The sequence below is a fragment of the Amborella trichopoda genome, chromosome 12 (genome assembly GCF_054954075.1).
Source record: "Amborella trichopoda isolate Santa Cruz 75 chromosome 12, AtrichopodaSantaCruz75HAP2 v2.0, whole genome shotgun sequence".
Classification (NCBI taxonomy): domain Eukaryota; kingdom Viridiplantae; phylum Streptophyta; class Magnoliopsida; order Amborellales; family Amborellaceae; genus Amborella; species Amborella trichopoda.
This window is the reverse complement of record NC_142347.1, coordinates 37,538,250-37,560,771: the sequence shown is the minus strand read 5'-3', so window position 1 is coordinate 37,560,771 and position 22,522 is coordinate 37,538,250. Positions and strand designations below refer to the sequence as shown.

Below are 22,522 nucleotides of genomic sequence, written 5' to 3'. Positions count from 1 at the left end.
AAATGATGATGTTTATAAATGATATGTTTTTCTTATATTTGTTTGGGATAAAAAAATATGTTTAAAGGGGATAAAGTTAGCTTAGAGGGTTAAAGGCTATAAACTTAGCATTTTTATGACTCAATATATGTTTTGAAACTTTGAGTCTATTAATATATAAACCTTAAAAATGTGGGGTATGGAGATATTTTTCCCTTTAAAATATTACTTGTAATGGGTCTCTATCTTTTTTATTTTCCAATCCTCTAGACCCTTTTGACCGTGTATTTTTTGAACCAAAGAAATACTAAAATAACATCATCTAAAAAACTCGTTTTTTTTTCGATTAATTTCAACATCTATTTCTGTCTTTTTCTCTCTCAAAACTCCATCTCTCTTTAATACCCAAAGATGCATAGAAGCTCTCATCTCTGTATCATCTCTCTCTCTCTCTAAAAACACTACATCTCTGTTGAGCCCCTTTTGCAGCCCTTAATATACCACAAATTCTCTCTAAAAAAGCACATGGATTTGAAGACCTATTGCCATGTTGTAGCACCAACCCAAGGATCATTTGGAAGTTACAAAATCAAGCCTCAAACATGGTACATTCATTCCCGCTCTCTCAAATACCCAAATTGATATAGAAAGTTCCCCTATCTACATTATCTCTCTATCTCAAAACACCACAATGTTTTTGTCTAGCCCCTTTTATAGCCCCCAACATATCCTAAGTTCTCTCGCAAAAGCCCATAGATTTGAAGCCTTGTTGCAGCCTCAAACCACCGATCATTCTGCTACAGTGGTTGTAACTTGTCCATACCGCTTTCCCCTAATATTGAAGTTGCCCAACGCTTTGGAGTTATCGTAGCTACCTACATAAATACTTCTTGAGAATAGTTTTGAATGTTTTTCATTTTTAAGTTAAATCTTTTTCCCCAAAATGAACGTGTGGCACCTTGAAAGCAAAAATAATGACCTTTACAACATCACTGCGAATATGTTTCCAAATGATCGGTGGGTTGGGGCCGCATAGCAATATGGTTTCAGATTTATAGGTTTTTAGAGAGAATTTGTGGTATATTGGGGCTGCATAGCAATATGGTTTCAGATTTGTAGGTTTTTAGAGAGAATTTGTGGTATATTGGGGCTGCAAAAGGGGCTAGATAGAGACGTATTGTTTTTAGAGAGATAAGAGAGAGGAGAGGAGAGAAAAATGATGTAGAAAGGAGAACTTATTTGTACTTTGAGTGTTAGAGAGAGATGGAGTTTTGAAAGAGAGATAATGATTTGAGAGAGAGAAAGAGATGATGCTTTGAGATATAGACACTGAAATTATAGGAAAAAAATAATTATTGAGAGGATGCCATTTTAGTAATTTTTTTGAATAAAAAATTAATTGTTAAAGGAGTACAAAGTTAAACAAAAGGGATAATGAGATACTTTCACAAAAAAAAAACGAAAGAGCTTTTTAATGAAACTGGAACGGGCCGGTACTAAGCACATTTTTAATCGGGCCGAGTTTTTGTGTTACAGTTTCTAACTTGGCTGGCCCAAGAAATCCCGCGTGTTAAATTCCCCACAAATCGTATCGCGATAAAATGCCCGTCTCCATAAAAACAGAGTGGGAGTGCTCAAAATCGAATGCTTAGACACGCAGTTTTGAGCTCGTTTCGGAGCAGCTGCAATGTTCAGATGTCGCTCTGCTTTGCGCCCTACGCTCAGCTCCATGCTTCATTGCAAAATTTCTTCTTCCAAAACTCTAATTCTCCAAAACCCTACTTCTCAATCAATCAACAGCCATTTCTTCATAAAACCACGAACTCCATCATTCAAATCCTCTTCACTGCCAGAAACCCTAGTTTCTTCTCCCGAGTTCCCCTTTTGCAAGGCGCTAATTCTCCCAAACCCTTATTTACAGTCAAGATCGACCCATTTTATCAGAAGTTCGGGTATTCCACCATTTTGCGCTTTCTCACTTTCTTCAACCCTAACTTCTCACCGTGGTTCTCATTATGGCCAGTCTTCTCCAGAGATTGATGACGATGACGCTAATGAGCGATTCATAATCCACAGGGACTTGACCAAGGCACCTAGGCTCTTTGTTGTTCAACCTCGAATTAGGCCTGATTCTCTGTTGCAGTCGAAGCTTTCTGAAGCTTTGAATTTGGCGAATTCTTTGGAAGAACAGAGAGAAGGTGTTTTGTACAATGAGCCAAGCTCTAAAGAGATGCCCCCTCATTTAGTTGTTCAGAACCCGGTTGCTAGATCGTTGAAGACCCATGCTGGTTGGCTTTGATTTTACTAGCTTTGTTTGTTGTATTTTGAAGAAGAATTTTGGTTATCAGATGGAACTTTTCATTTTTTGTTTGATTTGGATATTGGACTGTGGATTTTGTAGTTGGAAATTTGATTGTGACAAAGATGCTTAAAAAATGTTGCTTTGCTAACATTTGATATTGATTCTTTGCTCTAAATTTTAATATTTTGATCTCAATTTTTATTTTTTTGAAATTTTTTATGGGTTTGGATAAAATGCTAGTACCTGGTTTCGTACAATCTTCTAGCATTTCCGCAACCATTTGATGTGAACTGCAGATGGTTGGGTTGTGTCATTGCTCCACTCAAAGTTCTTCAATTTTTTTGAAGAACTTTGAGAGGAGATTCGATTCACCCCGAGGACCGCTTGTTGCACCTTTCATCGAGGTGATGCTAGGAAACCCAAATGTTGTAAAAAAAAAATCTTCCCTTCTTTAATTTGGGGTGTTTGGAAATGATTGTATGGGTTTGTTGATGGTATCTATGGCAGATACATACTTCGGAGCTGGTACGGTGGATAACATTAAATGCCACTTAAATGCATTGGATTCCAAGGCAAGTGAGTGCTTTTGTGATATGATGGATAATTTCATGGAACATAAATCCCACACATTTAATTGAGCAATATTTTGTTTCTTATGAGAATTTCAGTAAAAATTTGTTATAAGACTAACAATTGTACTTTGATAATGCGTTGGATCTTTTGATGAAGTTGATAGACAATGATGTACTTCTATTTAGATTAATTGTGAGTTGTAACTTGTAACCATAGAATTTGAAAGGATTAGCTATGCCCGTAGATGTTACATTTTTAACTAGTGAAGGAAAAGAGGCTCTAATGTTTCAAATATTTCTGAAAACTATCCTTTGTTTCTTAACTAGCAAAATAATTCATTAGAAAAACAAAACATATGCGATGAATATTCAGCTGGTGCTGTTTGAAAAGCTGGTTTACCATTCTCGTAGAGCATATGTATTGGGCATTCTCTTTAAAGTAAACATAGTGGAAACCTGGTTCAAGCTTCTGCTTTCTTGGAGTGGAACTAAGTGAATTATGTTTATATGGTTCCTATATATCTGAATAGGTCTGCTCCTCATGTGTGTTTTTCTCTTGCAGAGGCACCAGTGCTCAAGAAAGTTGTATTATGTATTTTCACATGTACCACTGTTATCTTGATCATGGGTTTTCATATTGCTCATCATTTGTGAATTTCTTTTTTTGAAGGTTAACTAGCTTTCATTAATTAATGTAATATTTACAAAACTGTAATATCTCAAGTGGCTCTATACTTTGTTATGCTATGATCTTTAAAATTATGTGCACTGTTTAATATTGTTGACAACCACAACAGTGGAGTTTCTAGTTTATCCTTCCCGAACAAGGAAGTCTGCTTGCTGATTTCATTCCCACCAGATATGAGCAAAGGATGAAGCACCTCCTGTCTATCAAAAATTTTGACGAAAATGTTGTTGGGGTGCCAAGGGTGGCTAGCTTTCTGGGGTGCCCAAAGAATCGTGTTCTCTTGGTTCCCTTCGATTTGTAGTGGGCCCCCATCAGTATTGTAAAGCCTATATCCATTGAGAAGTGCACGAGCTTCAGCTATTGTTGCACGACAATTCACAGATGCCAGCATATCCTGAGTAAGACACTAAAAAAGACCTCTATGATCTCCAAATGCACCTTTGCATCCATCTGGGCCCAGTTTGCAGAAAGAATTTCCATTGATGTTCGTTGTCATGCCTTAAGGTGGAGAATTCCGATTAGAAGAATGAGAATTAGGAGTGGGCTTTATCGTGAGCCTCTTCCTTCTACTAGGTCAATAAATTGACTGCCAAAGCACCCAGAAATTCTTTCACAATACTTACCAACTAACAAGTAAATCTTGGGAGTAGTTGTGATGGGAAATTCTCTTACCGTTTCTTGAGATCGGTACAATTGAGAGTAAACATTGGGAGTGGTTGTGATCAGGGCTCCTACTAAGTGCTTCTGCAATGATTGGAAATAAAAAGGGGGGCAATGGGTCGGATTGCCTTAAGCCTCTTGTGCTAGGGAGGTAACCACCAGGAACCTTGTTGATTAAAACAGAAAAATGCACCAAGGATATGCATCCCTTAATCCATTTTCTGAATTTTGGCGCTAAGCACATCTTTGTCATGATGTCTATGAGGAATGATCAATCAACATGGTCAGAGGCCTTCTCCAAATCAAGCTTGGATGTCAGACCTTTGTATTTTGATTTATGAAGGTAATCTATTCTCTCATGGGCTATTGGAGCCCTGCCAAGGATTTGAATCCCCTTGACAAGACCTCCTTGGGATGGTGATATAACTTGGTGTTATACCTCGTGTAATCTTGATGCTAAACCTCTAGCAACATTCTTGTAGGTACTATTAAGGAGGATAATTGGATGAAAATCGGCAACAGCCTCAGCACCCTTGGCCTTCGGGATTAAAGCTATGAGAGAGGAGTTCATGGCTTTGCGGGTTATGCTGTGTTCGTTGAACTCTAGGAACAACTTGAGGATGTCCTTTTGCATTTCCTCCCATAATATTTGAAATAGGGCTACTGGTAAGTTATTTGGTCAGGTCACCATATCCTGGTCAAGTCATAGGCTGCCTCTTTGATTTCTTCAAAGTTAAAAAGCCTTTATAGCCATGAGGCTGATGTTCCAGAAATTTGATAACTATTCCTCATGGAATATTGGTGTTCGTCCAGGTTTGGAAGTGAAAAGGTCCTTACAAAGATTGCACCTGAAACCCCTAAGTCATCATCAGAAAAGGTCCTTAAAAAGATTGTACCTGAGACCCCTAACTCATCATCAATCACTTTGCCTTTCATCTTGAAGGTTGTGATCGACTTGATTCACCTCCTAGAATTGGCATTGCGGTGAAAGAAAGTGGTATCTAGGTCTCCCGCCTTGAGCCACTTGATTTGGGATGCTGATACTAGTAACCTCCTTACATTTTAGCAACTTCTAGAAGTTTGTCTTTGCTGAGTATGGCATTTAAGCTCAGCATCTAATAAGTTCCTATCTTCCTTTGTGTGATCGAACTCCACGATCTTGGAGAGTATGCAGTTTTCTAATCCTCCGAGAGGTCAACAGACTCTATGCTCGAGGCTTTAAGCTTTGATTTGAGAAGCTGTTGCTATCTACAGAGCTTAAAACGTGCCCATCCTTGGACTGGAATTGTGCCCACCGATCCTTGATAAGCTTGGTTAATTGCTTGTCTATGAATTCAAACTGAAATGGTTTAGGTATCACCCTAGCAGGTTGAGTATCCTGAAGAATGGGCAGATAGTCGGGGGGTGGGTTTGGAGAGGGCTGAGGATATATGACTGCTGCGTATTGAGCTTTTAATCAGGAGAAATAGAGAAGCAATCTAGTCTCATAAGGGTCAAGGAGGCAGAGTGGTTAGGCCAAGTAATTTTGCACCAGTTAGAGGGATCTCCATCAGTTCTTGTCTCTGTAGGAATCCTGAGAAATCTTCCATTTTTTTTTTTAGTAATCAGCTCTCTTTTGGTATTTTCAAAGGATTAACTGGGGACATGAAAATCACCTCCCAAACATTGTGAGAAACATATCTATCATTCACTGCTTCCAACTTTGCCCAGAAGCTTTCTCTGAGGTTTGGCATGTTTGGTCCATACACCGACAAAAATTACCAACGAAATCCATCTGCATTGGTTCTGAAGACAGTAGATGCTGAGAAAGTGTACCCATTGAAATTGTATGAGGATTGACCAATCCCTAATCACATCCCCCTTAGACACAAGATGCACCATTTTACGGGATCCCTTCTCCAAGCATTTTTAATGACTGCAGGTTTAGCATATTCATTTCAAAGATTTGTTCTGGTAGCATTGGTGGGCAGCTCTATTATGGTTGATGGTAAAAGCGAGGTTCTTGAGTTGTCGATTGCATTTATTCTTCGGTTTTGCATCTTTGCCACTGCTCTCCTTCCTCGTCCTTGCTGCATTTACTTGAAAATACATCTATTATATCATTGACCAGAGCGTCATAATGCAAGCCCGTGATGCCCAACATCATACCAAGATTGCCTCTTGCATGGTCGATTCTTTCAATCTCCTTTGAGGCGATTCAAGAGTATGAGGTTGTGTCCTAAAATTCATTTCCCTCATGGGATCCTTTGTCTTCTCGATAAATCTCTGATCTGGTGAGTAGCTGCAACAATGTTTATCAGGGATTGTACTTTCTTGCATAGTTGCCTTGAGCTGCATAATGTGCACCATTGCTCCCAGTTTAATCCATCAGTTCTAGAGGGCTCCTTTTTTCTTTTTTTGTAGCTGTTTTTTTTTCTTTTTTTGTTTTTGTGTGGGGGGGTAAGTGCGTTTGTGGTTGTATACCCCCAAACCCTGCCCCCCTCTGTTGTACGGGAATTACAGTCTTTCCTCATATTTTCACTCATGAGCAAGGGCCACATATGCGGGCGCATCACATTGTGTGTTGCACCTGCATATGCAGGTGATTATCCATCTATGCGGGTACATCTGGCTATCCTGCATAGGTGGGCGGTGCTGCCAACAGTCACACCACTTTGATGCGGCCACGTAATGCGTTAATGCGGCAACATCTGATAAATACGAATCTAGGTTCATGAATCCTCTATGTCAAAGTACAAGGCGTGTAGAGGGATATCATGAGCCATATTCCCTTCCAGCTGGGTTTTAGGATTTTCACTGCTATATCCAGTATGTGATGTTATTTTTTTAATTTGTTATTTTTATTGATGAACTGTTGTGATGTTGTCGATATGTGGGATTTGATCTTCCATTATGCTCTCCCACTATTCCTCAAGTCTCTATAGGAGTATGACTATGATCCTTGTGTCCATCAAATTTAATGCTCTTCGACATCCATTTGGTTCATGATCTAGATTTTGTCAACTCACCTATGCACATAACTTGCTTATCTACCAAAGAAATACATAAATTTATCTTCCTTGAGCGATGGAAACTGGCCTTCCTTACAAATAAAAAAGTAGTTCTTTATCTTTCATGCTTAACAGGCCCTTCCTTTTGGTTTTTGTTCACCATTGTATTAAAAATGCTCTCTAACATATCCCATCCATCTTCAAATTTAGCATATTTTGTCATTTTGAGAATAAGATACCAAAATAACTGGAAATATTATCATATATTTGTTTTACCAACGATGGTGAATCTTGTGATGTTTACAGGAAGAAGTAGATGCTATTTTTGTGAATGCCATCCTTTCAGGGATTCAGCAGCGTAATCTGGAGGCAAGTTCTTCATGGAATGTGGTTTTCTCTGTAATATTAGTTAGACTTCCAGCTTGAAGCCTCTTGTCTGTATTAATTTCTTTTACAACTTACGTTGATTATGCTAGCTGTTGGTTTACGTGTTTTTTATGTCCTATGACATATGTGCAGCGGGATTGGGGCAAACCGGTTTTGGACCGTGTGGGACTTATAATTGAAATATTCAATGCCCATGCACAAACCAAGGAAGCTAAACTGCAGGTATTTTGAGTACTGTGGTTTAAAAAACTCTGTAAAACCATATTTACTTGATATTCAATGCTTTCATTTGGTAGAATTGTTCTTAGTTATGAGGTTACATTTGATTGGTTTATTGAGGAAATAAGCACTAATTTTTGGTGTCTCATATAATGTTCTTGGTGATTTTTCATGACATCAGTCAGAATTGGCATCCTTGATGTACAAGAAGAGTAGACTCGTTCGTGTACGGGGCTCTGATGGCCGTCTTACATTTGGAGCAAGTGGGGAAGCTGAGGTTGTAAGTGCTCGAGGGTAAGAATACACTATTTATTTTTCTCTGCTTTTATTCCCTGGGGCTATAAGTCCTCTAGCTGCTAGAATTGGAGCATGGTGGTTGTTTCAAGTCATGAAACCAAGCTCTTTCAGAGCGGTCTCCTTGAAGTCTTCAAAGTTACACGCCACACAGATAACTCATCTTCAATATGCTGATGATGTACTCATCTTCTGCGGTGCCTCGTAAGATCAGATGGACACTCTGTGGCTCTTCCTAAAATGCCTTGAGTTGGCTAGTTGCTTCAAGGTAAACTTGGCTAAACCCTAACTAACGGGAGTAGCCTCCGATCACCAAGCCATGTTAGACTTGGCAAGCAGATTGGGGTGTGGCGTAGATGGCCTTCCCATGAAGTACCTCAGTCTCCCTTTATTAATTGGCAAACTCTGAAAGCAACTGGGGGCCCTCATTGTAAAAATGTTTGAATGTAAGCTCGAGGCTTGGACGGGCAGATTTCTCTGCCAGGCAGCCCATGTCGCTCCTACAAAAGCCACTCTCTCCAATTTCCCAATCTATCAAATGTCCCTCTTCCATACCCGTGTCCATAGCCGTATACCTTGAGACGATCATGAGGGACTTCTTATGGTCTGGCTCAGACTATTGTAATCTACCTGGTTGTGTGGAACACCATCACCCTTGCCGAATCAAGTGGGGGTTTCAATATGTGAATCTCAGAAAGTGTATCATAGCCTTACTAGGAAAATGGTTGTGGTGCTTCACCACACAACCCAATCACCTTTGATTAATGTTACTATTTTGAAGGGTTAACATTCTGTCCATACTGAGATTAGTATGCTCTGCGTCTGCCTAGCCGGTCTAGGATCTCTCGCATCAAAAAACATGGTATGTACTTAAGGTTAATTTCAAGAGTGTTTGATTATACCACTGTCAATGTTTTCTAAAGTTAACATAACAGGAACCCTGTAATAGGCCTTAACGCCTTTAGGGATCATACTTTGTTAACAAAAAAGAAAACTGGCCTTACCTTCTATCCTTTCAAAAATCATAGTCAAAATAATAACAACATTTTAATGGCAGAGGATGCTATTACTAAAACTTCTTTAAATAGTGGTCCTTCTACTAGTCTTGATTTCAGCCCTATATTTTCAAAACAAGACCATCTTTTTGAAATTACTTATACTCCAGAAAAATTTTCAGAAACAAAATCCCAACTGATAAATCCTTATCATGTCTATGATAAATCCAATTTAAATTGGACTCAAAGGATCAAAAAATTGTGTGGAAAAAAACCCCTGAGGCTATAAAAGAATTTATCCAAGTTTGACCAACACCAAATACCAGCCACCCAAATTGAACAATATATTACCATAACCCTACCCAACAACCTATTTCCCCAATGGATCAAGGAAGGTTATACACATGTTCACTTTGGAGCCATTAAGCTTGCTTTAACTTTCCATGGAAGAAAAGAATGGAAGCAGTCTCCCGAATTGCTTTGTTAGATTCTAGGTTTCTAAAATACCAGCATGCATGTATTGGAACTGTGCAAACAACCCTAAATGTCGGAACTATTTTTGTTACCTTCTTCCCAAATTTCAATATCCCCATCAGAGAACCCTCACCTAAGTTCAGCCTTTAAAGTTAAATTGCAAATCACATGCACCAGACAAATTGAAACAGCCATTGTAGCTACACTCCATTACCAAATGGTGTATAGATTACAGAACCATGCCTTTGACATGGTTACTCCTCTTTCCCCAGAACAAGAAAACAAAGCCTTGTTTATAAAGAGAGACATAGTATAAAATACCTGAAATGGAGGAATTTACAAAGAGGTTGATAGTACAATAGCACACCAAAGCATAAATAAGTCATAAGAAAAGCACACGATGACTGACTAGGCTGAGAGGCTCCAAGAAGCTCCTGCCTTAAAACACACACTAAGAGGCCTTATATAGGCGACGGATCTCAAATTCGGACTTCAAAGTGAAAAGAACACCCGGCAAACATGGTCACGTGGATCCATATGGATACAGTAAAAAGTAATACAGTGCTAGACAGCTGGTAGATACAGTGTACAAGTGGGTACAGTGTAAAGTGGGTATAGTGCTTGAGTGGGTACAGTGCTCGACAACTGGTAGTGGGAATAGTGACAGCATCTGGGTACAATGCTTGAGTGGTTACAGTGCTCGACAACTGGTAGTGGGAATAGTGACATCTGATATAGTGACATCTTTTGAAAAAGTAGAGACAGCTTTACGAAAAGACAGGTCTTTTGACAGGTGGAAAGCTTGAGAAGACATCATCCTTATCCTTCAGTCTGTGTCATAGGCTAGTGGTAGTCCATCAGAGTCGTAGCTTGGTGAGGAATGACTTGAGGGACTGTGAGAGGGTCCAATGTAAGAGTCGTCACTGGAACCAGTGTCCCTCTATCCTTCAGGAGGAGGATGGTCAGCTAACCAGAGGTGTAGTTGGTGGAGAAGGGCAGCACTAAGGGGAGTTTCATCGTTTCATACTGTGATTCCTGCAAAGATATCCAAAGGAATCCATTCTGGCTTGACGCTGTTAATGTAGCACATAAGAATTTTTAATTCTTTCCATTGGTCTGTCTGGAACATCCAATAATTTAGGAGATTAGAATCATACCATCCAATGGTTTGGATATGGGGATATTGGGTAATGAAGGTATGTTCTGGAAAACGTTGCGGTTGCAGATCTAGATGGAAGGCTATGATGAGATAGGGTTTGTGATAATAATCAAAAGATTGTGTCCATTGATCATAATGGTAATGTTTTAAAAGGAATTTATAGAAGTTGAAAGCTCTTGGGTTTGGATGGATATAGTTATTCCATTGCAAGAAATGACAATGCTTTAGATAAGACAGTAATTTCCTAACATGAAAATTGAAGCAGATATGGTGGTTTTGGGTAAGGTACCAAAAGAAACAAAGAGCTTCTTTAGGCATGTTATAGTAATGTCTGATTTGGAATAAAGATAAAAACGGGTATTTTGGATGGCATCGAATTCCTTGAAAACATTCTCCATGATTCCTGATCAGAATTTTATGCATTTTTTGTTGCATGAATTCATTACGTGCTTCCATTGTTTTGTTGAGAATGATGTCTAAATTTCTTCAGGAACTTCTCTTGGTTTTTCTTCTTCAATTCTGATTATGGATCCCAAAAATGGGATAATTTGGAAAGAGTTTTCTTCAATTTTTTTTCTTGAGAACATGTTAGCTAAAAACATTGTTTTTTCCAAGAATATGTTTGGCTGCAAAGTTTCATTGAGAAAACCAATTTGCCCATCTGAGTAACTGATGGTTGGGAAGAATCTTGTTTTTGAATTTTAACATATTCGGAAAACTTGACATATCCATCTGTACAAAAAACGAATGGCCTATAAGATGAAACTAGAACTTTTCAATTCGTCTTTTTACTGCTAGAATTTCTTTGAATGTAGAGTGATAATGTTGTTCAGATTCCTTATACTTTCCGCCTTTGTATCCACAAATCATTCTTGTTTTCTCTTTTTCTTCAATCAAAATGCATGCCCAAAATTCATCTGAAGCATCGGTTTGTAAAATCCTTTTTCCATCAGAAGGAATTTTTAAGGGGGGGAGATTTTGGGATAAATCTTTGAGCTTCAGAATAGACTCAGTCTGTTTGTCTGTCCATGGCGGTGCCTTTTTCTTTAGAAGAAGATAAAGAGGGTTGGTGAAGAGAGAAGGCTTATGAATGAAACAGGACATATAATTTACAATGCCTAAAAACTGCTGGATTTGTTTTACAGTGGGAAGAACATTAGGAAACTCTAACAAATGTTTTGCTACATGAGTCTGTAGTTTGTACATTCCATTCTGGAAATGCATACCAAGAAAATAAATATTTGTAGTAGCAAAGACACATTTTTTTTCAGAGAGTATGATTCCATATTCACAACAAATGGAATAGAACTTTTCTAATAATATGATATGACTTTGTAGGTCTAAAGAGAAGAGGAGTATGTCATCTATGTATACCGGAGCTTGTTTTGAAATTGGTTAAAAATTGTGGCTTAAAACTTTTTGAAAATATGTTGGAGCATTTTTCAAACCAAAAGGCATGACTGTCCATTGAAAGTGATAATTTGGTAGACAAAAAACTATTTTAGGACGGTCATCTGGGTGAATTGCCAAAATCCTGATTTTAAATCAAATTTAGAAAATATGTGTGCATTAGAAATTTGAGAAAACATTGCTGTTTTGTTTGGTAGAGGAAATTTGTCATTAGCAAGAAAATCATTCAAGGGTTGATAATTGATGACCAATCTGAGTTTTCCTCGAATTTGTTCTGCTCTTCTATTTACATAAAAGGCTTCACAAGCCCAAGGTGAACTTATAGGTTCAATTAATTGTTCCTTTATCAAATCATGGATTTCCAGTTTTGCTTGTTCCAAAAGGTCTGGATTTAAACCTCTATGTGAAGCTTTTGTAGGGTTTATATCCTCATTCTTCTTAAAAGGTAATTTGACATAAAAGTTCTGGTTTCTCCAAAGAGGATTTGTACATTTTTTGAGAAACTCAGTATGGGAATTAGCACAACAATCTGTTAAATTTTTTTGTCTAACAGTTTCAAGGCTTGGTGTCTGGTCTATGGATGCAATCCAGGGTAGAGTCAAGGATTTGTAGTGTAGTCCCTTGTAGGTCCATTGGAGTTTTACTTGGTGAAGAACATCAAATCCAAGCAAAAGTTCTTTGTTGGGTAAATAGGCTCCTAACAGTTTGTGCTGGATTACAAGTTTGGGGAAAAGTTTAATCAAAATGGGTTTGCTGATCTGGTTTATGGTAAACTTTTCTCCATTAGCAGCTCTAAAGGTTTGGTGGCATGGTTCCCAAAATTGCTTTGCCAGTAAATCTGGTTTTAAAATACTAGCAGATGCGCATGTATCAAAAAAGGCAGTGATTGACATTGGTTTAGCACAATGTTCTGGCGGTATTTGAACCATGGCTATTGGTGAGGGCTGCAAGGGTAAACTGGCTATATCTGTCTCATTTTCCTGTGGTAACAAGATCTCAGAGGAGCTTGTTTTGCATATTTCATTAACTTCGTTTTCTTCTGAATAATATGCTATAGACAATAATGTTTCTGAGGACTGCTCATCATCTAAGGAAAAACTGATTCTAAATCATCTTCTATTTCTTCATTCATTACTTGTGAAAGGAGATGAATGATCTTTTTCTTTTTCTTTTGATTAGGACAATTTTTTGCAAAATGTCCTTTCTGTCCACAAACAAAACATCTATTTCCTTTCTTGTGCCTAGATCTCGAAATCTTGATCTTCGAAGAAACTTAAATTTCTTAAATTTTTTTTTGTGCCTCTTTTGTTTAAAGGACTTGTCCTCTTTCTGAGATTTTGGACATTGACAGAGCTTTTCTGAATTACAATTGATTTTGAGATAAGGTTTCTCACAAGATTTTCCTAACAAATGTTTGTTCTTTTCCATTTCTTTGACAAAATCAACTTGATTGCAAAGCCTTTCCAGAGCATGAAGACAATATTGATATAGTTCACCAAAAGTGGTGTTTTGAATTGTAAGCCCTTGATTTTCCATTGTTTTCATGGCCTCCTTGCCTAGAGTTGGGTGTATGGATTCAAGATAAAATTGTTTTAGATTGACATCATCAATTCCACCAATCTTATGACATCTTTTGTCCATTTCAGCAAAATGTTTCTCAAGGTCTTGTCTTTTGAAAGAACAACATTTCAATTGAAAAAATTCTTCTCTTGCCACAATCTGTTCATGCTTTACTGGGCCAGAAAACTCAGAAACCATGTAGTTAAGAAAATCGAGTACTGACTCACTGTTTCGCAATTGTGTGATGTTTACTTTTTGTATAGAGCTTTACTTGTTCTTTTCTTTACTCTACATAGAATAGAACAATCTAACAGTTTCAAAAAATAAAATAAAATGCAGTCACCCTCTAAAGGACTACAACTTTGGCTGTGGGTTTGCTTTAAATACTACACATCCTATGGTGTTGGTATGGGGTCGATTTCCTGTCCTCATAAAACATCTCCTTTTTATTGGATTTCCATATTCATATATTAATTATCGTCAGACTACCAATTCTGATAGAAATCCCTTTCTTGCAGGAGAGGAAGTGGGGGACAGGGTTTCATGAGTGGGGCTGGAGAGACTGAACTTCAACTTCAGCGACGGAGGTTTGCTAGTTTTTTCTCATGTAATTTGTTTTGGTTGATCCCTTTTGTGGAAGTAACGTACCAGCAAGTTTTAGTAGTTGAAACACTGAATTTAAGCATGTTATGACTCTCTAACTCTGGTATTATCTTAACAAAATTATTCTTATTCTGTGAGCTTTTATTTTTTTATATGAGCTGTTCTGAAATATTAAAGAAAGGTACTACCAAGTTGAACTTATGATACTGGCAAAAAGAATGACTACATGAGTAGGCTTATAAGAGTGAGATCATTCTGTGAGCTAACTGTATTACCAATATGCGATCTTCTATATCATGAGGCTAGATATGCCTCTTGAATGAGATCTTCCATAATTTCTTATTCTTCCAAATTTATATTTACTGTAGTTCATTTAGGCTGCAGATCAAGGACATGCAAGTATGATTACTTGATTCTTTTCATTATATAACAAGGGAAATCGATTATTCTATGTCCAGAGAACTAAAGAAACTGCGTCACTATCTACACTACATGAGACATAGTAAGCAAGATAGAAACTTCTCATTGGTCAAACAGGACTTAGAATCTTTTTTATGCCTTTACCAGTTTATGCAGAAAAAGTCCCTGCTTTTCTCCATGAACTTGTTTCTGCAGAATTTCTGGCAGTTAGACTTCTTATATTCCATAGATTCTGGGGCAGCTAGGTCACAATGTTCCAGTGTTCCTTTTACTTAGTCCTGACTACTACACTTTTTTGTGTGTGTTTCTTTTTTTGAATGTTAATTATGTTTTCATTGACGTGTAAAGATATTTACAAAATTTGTGTGCTCATATTCCTGAGTGTTTTATTAATTTATTGTTTTAGTCCACTTTAATATGTAATCATATATATATGCACTCCGCTGCCAGCTTGACAAAATTCTGCATCTGTGGCAGTTGGCTAAAAACATTTGATTTCTCCCCTCAAGGAGAGTTCGTCTTTGACATCGTTGTGAAAACTGACTTGCCTTTTGTTCAATGACTTATAAATTTTCCCTTCTCGAACGTTTTTCTCAATACTGACGTGATTCTATGAAATGCAGAATTCTTGAAAGGCGGAACCGTCTCCTATCTCGGATAGAAGATGTACGTCGTACACGAGCATTGCAACGTGCGGCTCGCAAAAGGCGGGGTGGGTTACAAGGACAAGGGCTTCCTACTGTGGCTGTTGTTGGGTATACAAATGCTGTATGTGATTCTGGATTGGAAGGTGGTCGTTTTTTGCAAGTGCAATAATTCTATTTCTGGGGGCTAATTTCTAGATTTTATTGCACCTATTTGTGAAAAGTTACTTGTAATCCCAAGATGCAACTTCAAATCATGATATTGGCTGCTTGGAATTCAAAAATTGCATGCCCCTGACATTTCAAAAATAAAATAAAATTGCATGCCTCTGGTCAAATGATTATTTATTTACTTTTTGCTATGATATCGTATTGGGAATTTTGAACTTCCTAAAATTTTCTAGATTGGAATGGGCCAATGGGGTAGTGCCTTAATGAAGAACCTCTTTCGCAGGCAGTTTTTCAGTCTCTAAGTAGGTCATCTGAGGGGTTTGGCCCTGTAGTTGGCTAGGAAAATACTGTTTCTGTCATATTTAGGGAAGATATATAGAGTGGAGTGCCGAGACCCTTGAGCTTGTATTTCCAGTACATTGTGGACTGTCATTTTTCCTGGGTAATGTAAGGGGAATAGTGCAAGAGTAATGCTGCCTAAGTGAAGCAGTTCTTCTTAGAATGTTGAATTGGGAAACATAGCTGTATTGTCGGTGATCAGAGATTCTATATTAATACACCATCAATTGTTATGGAATTCTGTTTTTTTATTGTGCCGTGCAATCTTTGAGTGCCTCTAGTTCTCCTTTCAGTCATCAGTCCTCTTAACGACATCTTATTTAGTGCTTCACTTCTATAGTTGGTTATATGTCTATATTTCAGATGCATGTGACTTATGTTATTTGTCTATAAGGTTTTCTATGTGTATTTTATGATGTTCATGCTAAGTGACATACTCTATGGAAGAATCTGGGGGTATTTTTATTTCATTTTGAGGTAGCACATTCAACATTAATGACGCCTTGTGATTGCAAAGCAGTGAGAATTTGTTGAGTCTCATGGATGTATTGATTGTTTTGGTCTTACAATCTTAACACAGATGGTGTTGCTTGGAATCTGTTATATTCATTGTATGATTGGAGCAGTGAGATTTTAAGCTTCCTAATGCCCGTTTATGTTTATATTTTGGTTGCCATTTATATTTTGGTTACCAATGGTTCTGAACATTTTGATGCTATTTTATTCTTTCCTCATTTATTTCCCGGACCCATACCGATATGTTTGGTATGATGATTCAGGGGAAGTCAACTTTAGTTAGTGCTCTTTCAAATACTGATCTGTACAGTGATGACCGGTACACACTTCCAAACTTTGACCTTTGACGTTTGTTGAATTTGAAGATCTCCATGTCCCTTCATTTGCTATGGTGCCTTGCTAATTTTATTGATTGCAATGGATATTATGCAGATTATTTGCTACTGTAGACCCTCGTCTAAGAAGCGTTATTCTTCCTTCAGGGTGAGGATTCTGCGAGTGAGATTCTCTCCATTGCTTCTGGCATTTTCTGGCAGCAAATAAATTGTTTGCGTCGCCATTCCTCATCTAGATGACCAAATCAAACTGCAATTAGGTGGTTTAATTAAATGTTAATTCTGCAGGAAAAAAGTGCTTCTCAGTGACACAGTAGGTTTTATATCTGATTTACCTGTTCAGGTAATTCAAGGATGCTGTGAGTTGTAGATGATATCCTAGTTTTTCATTGCAAATCCTTTGCTTGGCATTACACGTTTGTGTATTTTGCAGCTTGTTGAAGCTTTTCATGCAACCTTGGAAGAAGTTGTAGAAGCTGATCTTCTTGTGGTATGTATGTTACTGCAGCTTGAGTTGTATCCGTAACCTTTTTGTTTACAAACTATGATTCTACGAAAGTGATTTTTGCTTTCTCTATGCAAATTTTGATCACATTAAGTAAGAAAATGTGGTTTACCTATTAATCATTGGTTAAGATTTTTGAGAGAAGGTTGAAAATTAAAGTGTTGAGCATTTTGTGGTTCTTATGCCAATATTTTGGGTTTGCCGGGTTGCAATGTATGCCGCTGGTTGCATTGCATTAAGAGGCTGTGATCTTGATGCAACTGATTTCTTATTTGTGCTTTAAGGGATCTGTGTGAGCTGTTCAATAAATGAGAATTGAGAAAAAAAAAAAGAAGAGTTGTTCAATAAGTGTTAACCATTGGTAGATGTTTCATTTACATAGTGAAAATTAACCTAATATAAAATTATAAACTGCTATTATAATACATCTATCCAGAAGGAAAATGTATCTTACATTTATAGACAAATATCATCCTTGGAAAAAGGTGAGATCCCTCCGTTTTATGCTTTCACTACTGAGGATACTGTGAAAGTGGCCATAGGAAGATTCTCAGGCCGCAAGGTGTCGAGAAAAAGTGAGCATACTGTCTTCATCTTGTCTACTCTTTTGCAACATGCAGGTTCAAGATTCATAGACATTAACCCTTCAAATACGATCTACGTTGTACTAAAAGCAGTCTAACACAACTAGGGAAGAACTATCAAAAAGAAAGAATGCAACTAGTTTTCTATAACTGATAGTGTAAAGAACTAAAGATTACTAATGCTTTATGGTATTTGCTGATAGTGATACTGATAGTAAGGCTACTCAAGCCAGACCTGGGATGTTGATAGCACATCTGTCGACATATAACTCAGTAGAATCTTGTACAGGCTTCTGGTACTATCATGTGTCTCTGTGCAAAAAGGTGCACTGGAAGCAGTACTTTTCCATATATCAGGAATTGATTCCTTTTAAAATCTTTAAATTTTATTCTCACCATGGCCCAATGGAATATGGTGTCTCTGATGATGTTCATTACTTGGGGCCCGTTCTTCAACCTCTTAAAATATTGTTATTCACTTCTCAGAAAATAACTCGGGAGCACATTTTCAAAAGGGTGAGTTATCTGCGTGGGATACTAGTGATGACCCACAATACAAGGTACCGAAGAGTTACCAGTGGACTCCAATTCATAGGATTGAGGTAAATTCCATGATGGTGAGGGCAGTGAACTACCAGAATGTTGTCCATGCCAAGAAGCCATATGAAAATTTGGAACCCAAGCTGAGGAGTACTCCAAGCAACTTTTGCTGGGGAGTGAGGAACATTGTCAGAATTTCAGCAGTGAGTGCTCTATAGAAGGATCTGGCAATAAAAACTTCCCAAGAACAGCAAGCTTAAGTCGTTGTCAGTATTTCTATTACGAATCTAGACTTCCTTCAGTTGACTAGTCAAAACACTAATCTCCTCATACTTAAATGTTCTTCGAATTTTCCTGGAAATGTGGGTATCAAGACATCCTATCTTCCCTATCTTTTAGAGGAAGTCATTAGCTGTGACAAAGTGGTCCCTTGCAACCAGTGAAGAGATCATGAAGAGATCAGGCATGTTTATAACCAAGTTGAAGTATTTAGGGAAACAAAAATTATGCAGTGGTCAAATTATCCAAAAAGTGGAAAGGAAACCTTAGGTAACCCCAAGTGCTAGCAATGGGAAACATGGCTGGGTGGAGAATAAGGCCGTATGAGTTTGGTGCTGGTGGCTTCCACGTCACTGTTAATGAAAGTTAGCATCTCTTGGAAGATTCGGGTGGTGGAGAAGGAAAGGAAAGAACAGAGGTTACTAAATTCTATGTTTCGGTCATATTATTTGGAAAGAAAACCGATGAAGATTTGGTCTGGAGGTGGTACAGGGGTCTCAGGGAGTTCGGGCTTAACTTCAAGTGTTAGATTTGTATTTGTGGACAATGGCTATTGCACTTTGTAGCCCCATTTCCTATTGTCATGAATCCAAGTTAAAGGACAACACAGAATGATCCCTAACAGCTTGAATGCAAATTTGTCAACAGATGAAGCTTAGAGCGCTAAACTGCCCGATTAGACTGCCTGGGACTGTTACAGCCATACAGGCCAGTACATAGAAATGTCACGTGACCAACTGATCTTGGTTGAACTTCCAGTTTTGGCTAGAAACATAATGGGCGAGAGACATACCCAATCTACTTTCAAGAAAAAAAAGACATATCCAACCTGCTTTTGTAACCCTATGAAACTCAACCTGCTCCAGTGCTATCTGTCCTTTGGTATAGTTCCACTAGCATCATTTTGAAGTTTCGTGGCATAATCTTGTCCTACTTCTTCATTTCATTAAAAAAAAAATCTACTTTTTGACAGTGTGGTGTATTACTATTTCTCCTTGTGGGCATAAAATCCTCTGAAGCTTGAAACAATGGGTTTGCCTCATATGAGAGTGGAAAAGAATCTTACAATTGGGGAAAACTAGAATGTTATGGTTTGTCAAATACTCGAAAAAGATTTCATAGAAACAAAGAGAGAGAGAGAAAAAGCCCCCCCCCATCTGTACCACTTCTTTTGTAAACAAATTTGGATGCCTTTGGTCCCCCCCAGGATTCAATTTTTCAATTGGATAGCTGGGTCCGACAGAGCCCTCACCATGGATCAATTACAAAGAAAGGGACTCTAAATCCCAAGCAGATGCATTATGTGCACTGAAGATGAGGAACCCAATGGTCACCTCTTCGTCCATTGCAAGTACCTCGTCTATTTGGGCTGACATCCCTTAGTTATTCCAATGGTAGTGGGTGACTCCACTTGATGTCCCTCATCTCATCAGTTCAACTTTCTCAACTCCCTGGCCTAAGGCCGGCACATTGCTGTTGCAGGCTTCGGTGGCTGCCACTCTTTAGACAATCTGAACTGAGAGAAACATCAGAATATTTCGAAGCCAAATATCTTCGTTGACGGCACTAGTAGAAAAGATCAGAGCTGCTGTCATCTTCTGGGCCACCCACCACAAACATTTCAGAAATCTTTGCCACTCTGATTTTCTACACAGTTGGACTCCCATTCTTTCCTTAAACCTCAGAGGCCCCCACGCTTTCCCTTTGGAGACCACCTGAAGTAGGCCCCATCAAACTTAACTTTGACCGGTGTTCTCTTGGAAATCCTGGCCTTGCAGGCATAGGTGGCTTGTTCCGCGACCACAACAGCAATATCCTTTGCTCCTTTTCTATTCCCATTAGTGTCTCAGATTCAACAATTGTAGAGGCTTCAGCCCTCCGGGAAGGCCTTAGAAAATTAGACACTGCAATAACTATCGAAGGTGACTCTTATAGTGTTATAGCCTTGACCCCAGGCACTCCCTCTTGGCCTTGGAGGCTCGACAGTATCTTCGAAGAGAACAGTCAACTCACAAGGAATCTACAAATCTCGTGGAATTGCGTTTGGAGAGAAGCAAATGCTGAGGCTGATTCCCTAGCAAAGGCAGCTGCAACCTTGTCTCATGCCAACCTGAGCTACCCCTAGGGGATTTTTTTCTTGGTTTCCTATCTCTAATTGGAATTGATATCCTTAATGATTCAATTTTGATATCCTTAATGATTCAATTCATGTAAAGCATTTTTGATCTACCCATGGTTTGTGGGTAGCCTATGTTTCGGGCGGAGCCCGTCTGTGGGTATCCTGCCCCCCTCTTTACACACATTCTGTACTCACTTTAAGTTTAATACAGTCATCATATTAAAAAACAAAGAGAGAAAAAGATGAAATAGAATTTTAGAAATTTCAAATGCTCGAGACATGTTTGATGTGTGAATCTAGTTTGGAAGAATCTGATTATTCATAAAATGGGAAAACTTGATAATCTAAATTTCACATGAATTCTAACTAAACATTTAGAAGTGTGTGTGTGTGCAAAGCATCTGCACGTGTGCATGTGCACATGCATGCAATTGGGGGTAAGGTTGGGTTGGATTAGAAATGTGTAAAAAAGATTGCTTCTGCTTTCACAATTGGCAGCATGTGCTGGACTCGAGTGCTATGAACCTCGAAGAGCAGCGAGCTGCTGTTCTGCAGGTCCTGCAGCAGATAGGAGTCCCCGAAGTAAAGCTCCAAAATATGATTGAAGTTTGGAACAAGGTATATCTTGCTTGATTCTTATTTTCCTTGTCATAATTCGTTCTCTTGATTCTCTTCCACATTATGTGACACCAAAATGATTCAATTTGGTACTTTCTCAGATTGATCTTTTGCATGAGAAGAGTGGATCTAATGATTGTGAAGATCAAGGAGAAGATGAAGGTGATGGTGAAGTTGTAGAAGAACAAGAAGAGCAGCATGATGAAGTATCTGAGCTCATGGATTGCCATTATGCTAAATTACAAGAGGATGAAGGGGAACAACCAGATAATGAAGCATCTGAACTTGCATCTCATGCAACTACGGATTCCGATGAAGCCAAATCAGAAGAGGATGATAAGGTCGGTAGCTTCTCGGAAGAAGCACAGGTAGAGCCTAAAAATATTCAACATATAGAGGCATCTGCTGTAATGGGATTGGGGTTGCAGGAGTTGCTCAAACTCATAGATCAAAAGCTGAACATGCAGTCTTCTACTGCTTCTTCTTCTTCATGTTCTTTCACTGAGGGGTGCGTAGATCGAAAATGGAGGCCACCTTTTAACAGAGAGGTTAGTGTGGGTGGGTAAGCATTTGGCCAGGGTTTCTTATTTATCAGAAAAAGAGTTAAGGATAATGTATTGCCTAAAAAAGTAACTTTATTTGTAAAAGTATGAAGAGTAATTCTTTGCTAAAGATATGGGAAAGAAACCTGAGAAAGGTAGGAATTTGGCAGAGCTTGGCTCTATGTAGAGGAAAAAGGAAGCTGTGTACATTGGATAATAATTAATGCATGCCCATAATGAATTTGCTTGCTAGTCTTTTGGTATTTAAAGGTATTTATGCTTCCTTTTTGGTATCCATGCTTCTTTTTCAGAGTCACAATGAGAAGCGGTGTGCTGTTGTGTTTTGGTATCATTTTGGAGTTGAGATTATTGGTTAGGTTGGTACTTGACTATTGTATCCAGAAGTGCATTTGACTCATTTTTTAAAGGTTTTTAGAAACCATTATTATATACATTTACCAAAACAAAAACAAAGGACAAGTTACAATATGCTTATTATGAGACCGTTTGTCTTTGATACAAAAAGTTCACAATCATCCCTAGTTATTAGATGCGAATTTGGGTGTTGGATGTGTGTCGAGGGAAAAAAGAAAGAATTAAACTTCTAAGTGCGGTAAA

At 38.2% G+C, this 22,522-nt stretch overlaps 1 protein-coding gene across 10 annotated transcripts; it reads left to right on the top strand.

Moving 5' to 3' along the window:
* Positions 1 to 1,611: 1,611 nt before the first annotated feature.
* Positions 1,612 to 22,156, top strand: LOC18421818 (GTP-binding protein, HflX). Of its 10 annotated transcripts, none has more exons than XR_016045761.1 (14): positions 1,612 to 1,931; positions 2,056 to 2,267; positions 2,789 to 2,853; positions 7,498 to 7,560; positions 7,711 to 7,800; positions 7,979 to 8,091; positions 14,208 to 14,276; positions 15,336 to 15,480; positions 16,646 to 16,701; positions 16,815 to 16,880; positions 17,006 to 17,060; positions 17,151 to 17,207; positions 21,243 to 21,362; positions 21,464 to 22,156. XR_016045761.1 is itself a non-coding variant. In XM_020662802.2 (14 exons), the coding sequence occupies exons 1-14, from the start codon at positions 1,624 to 1,626 to the stop codon at positions 21,926 to 21,928; spliced, it is 1,869 nt and encodes a 622-aa protein (XP_020518461.2). In that variant the 5' UTR covers positions 1,612 to 1,623; the 3' UTR covers positions 21,929 to 22,156. The 10 variants fall into 10 exon arrangements, 4 of the variants coding, with proteins under 4 accessions (XP_020518461.2, XP_020518457.1, XP_020518451.1 ...); XR_016045762.1 differs by adding an exon at positions 14,029 to 14,095 and having other exon boundaries at positions 1,612 to 2,267; positions 16,815 to 16,865; XR_016045763.1 differs by adding an exon at positions 14,029 to 14,095 and having other exon boundaries at positions 1,612 to 2,267.
* The last annotated feature ends 366 nt before the right edge of the window (positions 22,157 to 22,522 follow it).